Here is an 8,941-nt window from a genome sequence, read left to right on the forward strand (position 1 = left end):
GTCATGTTGACTCAGTGGCCATCATTCTGTAGTCTTCCTCCAAAGAGCCACAGTGACAGCAGAATGTCAACACATGGCTTCCAGTTTGAGCTCCTCCCTCATTCTTTTCCTGCTTCAGTGGCTTCCCTGGGGACATGCTAGTTCAGGTTTTTCTAGCCAGCTGGAACTTGTGTCTGTAAGATAAGAGTCAGCAATGCTCTTTTATGATACTTCTGTAAAATTAATAGGAAAGAAATAAAAGACAAATCATATGAAAAGGGAGAAAACATCAGAAAGACACAGGAGTCACCAAAATTAATAGTGGATTATTTTTCATGGAATCTATGAAATTAATATATCTTCCGCTGGCTGAATGAACTAGAATGTGTCAGCCCCATCTTTGCTTTCCTTCTTTCTTCACCTTCTTTCCCTCCTGTCTTTTCACCATTTGCTCACTTCCCTGAAGCCATTTCTCATTAGTGGACAAAGATGTTTACACCTGAAGTAGATTGTAGGTTTGCTGGGGGTTGAATAATGGGGACCTAGGGCAAAATATCACAGAGTTGCTAGTGTGGCCATTTATAAATGTCCAGGAGAAGGCTGCAACCCCAACCTCTACAATCTGCTACTAGTGGAAACATTTTTGAAGCTCAGTTTGGTGTCTGATTGTGCCGTCGGTGATTATTGTCAATGAGTCGTGGTGCATGTCATTCTTTGTGTCTATGTTTGCATGTGAATGTCAGTCACCTACAGTTTTGTGAAATATTAGCAATCTTAATGTAGTAGTCACATTGTACTAGCCACAATGTATAGTGAATTCTGCAAAAACTCGTAGCATTTTGATTAGTCCTTTTAAAAAATATATCAGGCTTTCCATTTCATTTTTTTTGAAGAATTTGTTCTATTTTATTTTATTTACACCATCATTTCCTTTGCAGGTTCAGATGATTCCGGTTACCCTGGTAACCTTCATTCTTCAAGTTAGTTTTCCTTGATTATGCATAAGTCATTTTATGTTTACTATCAAGCTACTACTCTTTCCCTTTTAGGCCTTTCTCAGTGTCTGTTTTCTTAGTTCCCTTTACACCATTTAATTCCACACAATTTCCATTTCACACAGTGCAGGAGAAGGAGTTTGAAATGGCATAAAAGTCATTACTCAAAGCAGAAGTTGACATCAAGCCTGACTGTCAGTTTTCTCCACTAGCTAACCTCATTGATTCATAGCACAATAACGCTTTCTTTTACACTAGGAGTGTTAGTTTGGAGATTATGCTTGGTGACTTTTCATTTGGCTACAAAATTCATCTTCCCAGAGCATGTCCTGCTTTGAGTAACCAAACTATTTGCCTGCTTCCTCACCTAAAACATCTTTACTGCTCACATATTTTCAGGCCATTTCTAACTATAGTATTCTCTATATTTTGGAATAGTTAGCATCGTTTTCATTTGTTTTCAAACGTGTTTCTTCTTTCCTTTTTTCAATAGGTATGGCTAGCCATCCTCCAATACCCATCTTGGAACTTGCAGACCACATTGAAAGATTGAAAGCAAATGACAACTTGAAGTTTTCACAGGAATATGAGGTAATTCACTGTGTTTATTCTTTACAGTAATTTCAAGAGTTGCTCTACTCCTTTTTTGACCATATTCTTGAAAATTAACTTCATCAGTGCTTTTCCCTTTAAATATGACTCAAATGTGATATAAAAATGTATAATGAATCGTCAACTTAAAAGTGTCTGCACAAGCAATATAGTAATTACAATTTTAAAAAGTGCTCATTTTACGTTTGTTCAATATTACTTGCTGAGATTATGAGTTTTCTGTTTTTTATTTTTATTTTTAATTGGCAATAATTGTATGTATTTATATATTATGCGTTATTATTAATTATAGTCACCATTCTGTGTAATAGATCACTAAAGCTTATTCCTGCCATCTAGCTACAACTGATCAACATCTCCCCTTTCTCCAGCCATCCATTGGTAATCACCATTCTATTATCTACTCCTATGAGTTTGACTTCTCTAGATTTCACATATAAATGAGATCATGCAGTATTTGTCTTTCAGTTCCTCGAATATACTAAATTGATAAGCTTTTCAGCATACCAAATAGGTGCCAAATACACTGATTTGTGATGAGAATCCTCATCTAAAAAGAAAGATTACAAAATTAAGTACATTTCTCAAGACTCCTGGTTTTATAAGCCATGAAAACTCTGTAATTATTGAGTACATGTATATTATCTTATCCTTCAATCTAAATTAATGGTAGAGCTAATATTAAGATAGAAATGTATTTTCAGAGAGTTGCTTGTTTTTGAAGGAATGGTGCACTGAATGCTATCTTAAAATTCCGGAATCCTTAAAGATTCTTTGTGAATTCTTGATGAAGGTAAATTAAAAGCCTGGGTGTATGCACATGTGTATGTGTGTGTGTGTGTGTGTGTGTGTGTGTGTATTTGGATATTGTGGTATATATCAATCAAAAAGTTATAAAACTGGGTATTTCTGGTATTCTCTAGCAACAAGGACCCTTAATGAAGCCAATTAACGAATTGTTGATAAGCGGACCATAATTGTTTTTTCTAGAACAGTTTTAACGTAAGATTAAAATGTACAACTAAAATCTCGTAGTTATACCAAATAATAAAAGGTTATTGGGTACCTGGACAGCCCAAATTTCACCATCGGGGTTTCTGTTGATTTCCTTACTGGGAGTCGTTAACACATCCTGTTACCTCTTGGTATCTGTTGTATCAGCCTTAATTGGGGCAGTTGCACTGGACCTACCAGCGCTAACATTCTACCCTATCACATTCTGTAGTAACCTCTAAGAGGACCCCCAACCTCAAGTGGCTTAGAGGGGTCACAAAAAGAAGAAGAAGCTCCATGTAAGAGAACATGGAGCAGTGAGGCCTGTGGCATGGCCTTCCCAAAATCTTCAAATATTCAAATGTTCATTATTTTAAGTTACTTTGCTGGAAAAGCAAAACATATCTGTAGTCTCATTCACCTTCACCCTCAAGAGCCAGACCGCGTTTTATTCAATTTGCATACTGCAGCATCTTTGTCATATATTTGATAGGATGCAAAGATTTTGTTTGTTTCTTTGCCTCTTGTGAAGTTATATTTTCCTTTATTCTGCTCCAAGCATTTAGGAGAACATTTTCAATGCTAGGAAAATTCACACCGGATCGCACGTTATCTTCTCTTCTGAAATGGTCGCAGCTTATTTCTTTCCTGCTCTTCCTCTTGATCAGAATTGCTCCTTTAAAATTATGCAGTATCCTTTAAAACACTTTCTATAGTTTCTAATTTAGGGCTTAAGGCTCCAGGGTGAGTTTAGAGAAAATAAGGCAAATCATAAATAGCCCCTGGGGCAACATAAAAAAACTCTTAGTTATGTCAATTTTTATGAACCAGAAATCTTTCATCACTCCAGCCTACTTTTTATTGTTCTATGATTCTTATTATTTTGCCATGTGATATTTTTTCATAGCCCTGCTTTTATTATTTATTTTTGATTATAAGTTATGTAATGGGTTACAAATTGTGGAAATATGATAGCTCAACCTGTTAATAAGCCATTAATTCACTCTCCACCAATATAACTTTAAACCATGGGCAATAATATAGTCATGCATCACTTGATGACAGGGATATTTTTGGAGAAATGTGTTCTTGGGTGATTTTGTCATTGTGTAAACATCATGCAGTATAGCAAACCTAGGTAGTATAGTCTATTATACACTTAAGCTATATGGTATAGCCCATTGCTCCTAGGCTACAATCCTGTACAGCAAGTTACTATACCCAGCTATTTGTGTGTTTAACCAAAGAAAAGGTAAGGTAAAAAATCCTGTAAAAAAGATTTTTAGGCCAGGTGCAGTGGCTCACGTGTGTAATCCCAGCATTTTGGAGGCTAAGGCAGGTGGATCACCTGAGTTCAGGAGTTCGAGATCAGCCTGGTCAACACGGTAAAACACCGTCTCTACTAAAAGTACAAAATTAGCCAGGCGTGGTGGTGGGTGCCTGTAATCCCAGCCACTTGGGAGGCTGAGGTAGGAAAATCACTTGAAACCGGGAGGCAGAGGTTGCAGTGAGCCAAGGGTCGCACCATTGCACTCCAGCCTGGGCGACAAGAGTGAAACAAACAAACAAAAAAATTAAATGGTACCCCTATGTAGGACACTTGGCATGAATGGAGCTTGCAAGACTGGTAGTTGCTCTGGGTGTCAGTGAGAGTAGTGAGCGAATGTGGAGGCCCAGGACATGTACTGTATACTACTGTAGACTTTATAAACACTATAAACTTAGGCTATATGAAATTTATTTTAAAATTTTATTTCAATAGTAGATTAACCTTAGCTTACTGTAACTACTTTATAAAATTTTTAAACTTTTTGACTCTCTTTTGATACCACTTAGCTTAAAACACATGTACATTGTACAGCTATACAAAAACATTTTTCTTTGTATCCTTTGTAAGTGTTTTTCTATTTAAATTATTTTAACTTTGTAGAATTTTTGGTTAAAAACTAAGATACAAAAACATGCATTAATCTAGGCCTACACAGAGTCAGAATCATCAATATCACTGTCTTCTGCCTTCATATTTTGTCCACTGGAATATCTTCAGGGTGACAGCCTGGAGCTGTCACCTCCTATGATGATAATGCCTTCTTCTGGATACCTCTCGAAGGACCTACCTAAGGCTGTTTTAAAGTTCTTTTTATTTTAACAGAAGCAGTGCATTTCAAAATAACAATAAAATGTATACTGTAGTAAACACATAAACTAGTAACATATTCACTTATTAAATATTATGTACTGTACCTAATTGCATGTGCCTGACTTTTATATGACTGGTAGCAGAATAAGTTTAATTACACCAACATCTCTACAACCACAGGAGTAATGCACTCTGCTAGGACGTTCCGACAGCTACCACATCCCTAGGTGATGGGAATTTCTTCAGATCTATTATAGTTTTATGGATCAGTCTCTTATTTGTGGTTTGTTGTGGACTGAAATGTCATTATGCAGCACATGGCTATAAAACCATCACTCAAGCAATCTCAGTTGCATCCATTGAATACAATAACTGGCCTCTTTTAAATATGGAATTTTCAAGAAATGCTACATGTAAAGATACTTTAATGATCCTCATTTAGCCATTAGATCAGAAGTGCTCCTTGAAAATAGTTATGAACTGCCTGCTGGCAATGCCGCTATGCACAGCTTCCCCAGTAGGCTTAGCTGTGGACATGATAGCCCACATAGACTTTTCACGGATGTTCATGATGATGAACCGTGATTAAAGCTCCCTGGGCATGAATTGACTCTACTGTGCCTTAACCGGCATGAAGGAGATGTTTAAGTGTTGTATTCAACTGTGATAATAGGATTAATACCTCAACATAAAAATTTAGGCTTAGAGCAACACTTTGTGGGGAAAAATTGTTTATTATCTTCAACATAAATTTGAATAGATTTTTACTGGCTTTCAGCAAAGAAAATGGAGGAAAGAAAACTCACATTGCTTTCAAACACCTGATTATTTTGGCATAATCACTGTGAGTAAATGTTTACTCAGAACTTGTAAGATGCATGAAGCCAATTTTTTTTACTCTGATTCTAAGACTAAAACAGGTTAAAGGGGTGAAAGCTGTCTGCACTGATCCTGAGGTCAGAATAGGAGGAAGTAGGTTAAATTGTAGCACAGTATTATTAGACCCTATGAGACACTTCCTGTACTGTAAAGGCCGTTAAACTGCAACACTGAATTTAGTGAAAGCTAGAAGAATGGACTTGATAAATTAATGTAACCCCATCTCTGCAGGTCTTTATAAATACTTTAGATGTCCACTTTCTGAGATGAAACTGAAAAGTCCTGCTGGAATTTAAGTAGTCTCAATTTGAGAATGGCATCTGGAATGCAGGGAATAAAGTCCTCCTTAAAGTTGGTATGGCTGTTAAAGTCCATATATTAGGCTGGTGAATCTTTAAATCAGAATAATATGGGTAGACGTTGCCAAACGAAATCTTAGGCTGGCGCCTACAGATCATTTGGTTGCCTATTTAAAATTGAAATTCCAAGGAAGAAGTCAAATCCCTGAATAGACCAATAACACGTTTTGAAATTGAGGCAGTAATTAATAGCCTACCAACCAAAAAAAGCCCAGGACCAGACAGATTCACAGCCGAATTCTACCAGAGGTACAAAGAGAAGCTGATACGCTTCCTTCTGAAACTATTACAAACAATAGAAAAAGAGGGACTCCTCCCTAACTCATTTTGTGAGGCCAGGGTCATCCCGATACCAAAACCTGGCAGAAGCACAATAAAATTGAAATTCGTGGTCCCAACCCCAGAAATGCTAGTTTAATAGGTCAGCTGTGGTATCCACGAATCTGCATTTTAAGAGAGCTCTTCAGGTGACTTTGATGCAGGTGCTCCAAAGACTTCAGTTTGAGGAATGTCATTGGTTTAGGGTAAGCTATTACAGAACATGACCCCCAGTCTTCATTTCACCATTTTCTGAGATAGGATATAGACTAGTATATTTAAAATTTAATCAGTAGGCATCATCACAGTCATATGTGTACAAATCTTATTTAGACTAGATAGGTCGTAAGCAACTGCAGCCCCTAGAAATTCTCAAGGAAAAACAGAAGAGCGTTTTTGATGTATTATAGGGCCAAGGCTAACAGTAAAGGTATACATTAAGAACAGTCATCTAAAACTGAAGGGCTGTGGCAATTTCTTGATATCTTCTCTGGAGCTTTCATCTTTGTGCGTTCTCTCGGGTGGCTTCATTCTTCCCCTTATACAAGCCAGCGTCTTCTTTTTTTCTCACCCACGCACAGGAAACATGGTCTTTAATCATATTTTCATTTACATACAGGCCCCATAAAGAGACTAAGTTGTTCTTGCCAGTCATGTTTTAAATGCCAGAGAGCAAACTCTGAACTCTAATCGACTGTTTGTTGTGGTGACACACATTGGGACGTAACTACTAACAGTCCACTCATACAGATCTTAGATGGGGAAGAGGGAAGTTTCTGTGTAAGGAGGCTTGTGAGCTGGAAGGAGGAACCAGTAATTATCCACCACAGTACTACAGAAAAGCATTGTGCTCAGTGCTGAGAAAATATATAAGAAACCTATACTTCTGGAGTTTGCAGTTGTCAAAGACAAATATATACAATCAAACAAGAATTACACCAAGGAGGTAATCTCAAGTACTATTGGAATGTTATTGGGATTCAGTAAAGGTCATAATGATCTGGAGAATTGAGAAAGGTATTGAAGAGAAGATGGCACTCTTAGTGGAACTAGGAAGAGGAGTGAAGTGCATTTTATCAAGGGAAAGGCACATGAGAAATGCATGTTCTGGTAGTCTCATAGTCAGTGTGGACTGCAGAGCAGCAGCATTGGCGTCACCTGGGAACTTGTTAGAAATGCAGAATTTTAGGCACTACCCCAATGCTACTGGTTCAGAATCTACATTTTAAAAGATATTGGCGATGTCTTTATGTAATAAATTGTCATCCCAGCTGGGCACAGTGGCTCACACCTGTAATCCCAGCACTTTGGAAGTCCCTGCAGGCAGATGGCTTGAGTGCAGGAGTTTGAGACCAGCCTAGGTGACATGGTGAAACTGTCTCTAAAAAATACAAAAAAAAAAAAAAAAATTAGCCTGGCGTGGTGGCATGCACCTGTAGTCCCAGCTACTCAGGAGGCTGAGGTGGGAGGATCACCTGAACCCCAAGGGGTTGAGGCTGCAGTGAGCTGAGATCATATCACTACACTCCAGCCTGGGTGACAGAGGGAGACCCTGTCTGAAAAGAAGTTAAAAAAATAAAAAAAAAATTAATGGGTATCCCAGTGGTCACTATCAAGAAAAGCTATAAAGTTAGAGAAAATGTGAAACTAGTTCTCAGTGTGGTCCTCAAGGTACAGTTTTCTAATAGAAATACTGTCCCAAATAACATACTCTACTTCAGGTACATTCTAGATTTTATGCATTTTGTGGTGTGGGTTGAGATAATAACCCCTTTTTATATAGTTACAACAACAGCATTTTTTCTGAGTTCCTTTCAGCTCACTTGCAAGTCACATTTTGGACCACAATCCATCCTGTCATGGTAGTTACACAGAGATGAACAGTCATCAGACATCTAGTTTCAAGTTAGTCAGCACTAGCTGTGTTAGTAGTATTACCTTAAAGCTATGTATTAACTCGGAGCAATCTTTCTGTTGCCATTGGAGAGGGGCAAGAAACCCTGTGGTTCACAGAAGGGTTCCCTGAAGAAGGCCTCTTTGATCTGTTTTGTTCTCATCACAAAGCCCAGTCCCAACGCCTTTGCTGCCGTCTCTGGAGGTGGACTGTCTCCAGTCTCAATGCTCACATGTCTCCCGCCATTCAGCATCCACGTGCTGAGTTTCTTCCTGTTCTCATGGCAGCACTGTCACATCTCCTGTCTGTGATGATGGTAATGAGCCTTTTATATGAAATATTTCAGATATCAGAGCCCTGTCCTTCTGTTTTTATAACAATATGTATTACACCTTTGTAGAGTAAGTTAAAATCTTCCCATCACTCAGTAAGACAGATAAAGGAAAAACATATTTCCTTGATGAATAATGAAATACATCAAGTCAGTGTTGAGACGTATAGAGACATTTAAAAACATTGCTTAGGTCATATTTTTAATATTTAGAGCTGTCTAAACCACAGAGATCATGTGGTTTCACTTTCCCATCATAGAGGTAAGGAGCATAAGACTGAGAAAGAAGTGAGTTACCCAAGGTCACACAACTACTATGTGTGGTAAAACCAGGTCACAAATTCATCTCTTTTTGTTCTTCTTCACTGCACTTTAACTTACCTGATGTAAACACTTAAATGTTTCACACTTTGTTTCTTTTTTTTTTTTTTTTTTTTTTTT

General features: G+C 37.7%; 1 protein-coding gene across 18 annotated transcripts in view; it reads left to right on the plus strand.

Annotated features, from left to right (window-relative positions):
• The window catches only part of PTPRD (protein tyrosine phosphatase receptor type D), a 2,332,625-nt gene that overhangs the window by 2,211,176 nt on the left and 112,508 nt on the right, over positions 1-8,941 (plus strand). For 12 of the 18 annotated variants that reach the window (XM_058431784.1, XM_058431783.1, XM_058431786.1 and 9 more), the window contains one exon: positions 1,468-1,565. In XM_058431784.1, the coding sequence (XP_058287767.1) occupies positions 1,468-1,565 (98 nt within the window). Of the gene's footprint in view, positions 1-917; positions 960-1,467; positions 1,566-8,941 lie in introns of all 18 variants that reach the window. The other 6 variants (XM_058431780.1, XM_058431782.1, XM_058431781.1 and 3 more) reach the window with 1 other exon arrangement.

The sequence above is a fragment of the Hylobates moloch genome, unplaced genomic scaffold (assembly GCF_009828535.3).
Source record: "Hylobates moloch isolate HMO894 unplaced genomic scaffold, HMol_V3 SCAFFOLD_19, whole genome shotgun sequence".
Taxonomy (NCBI): domain Eukaryota; kingdom Metazoa; phylum Chordata; class Mammalia; order Primates; family Hylobatidae; genus Hylobates; species Hylobates moloch.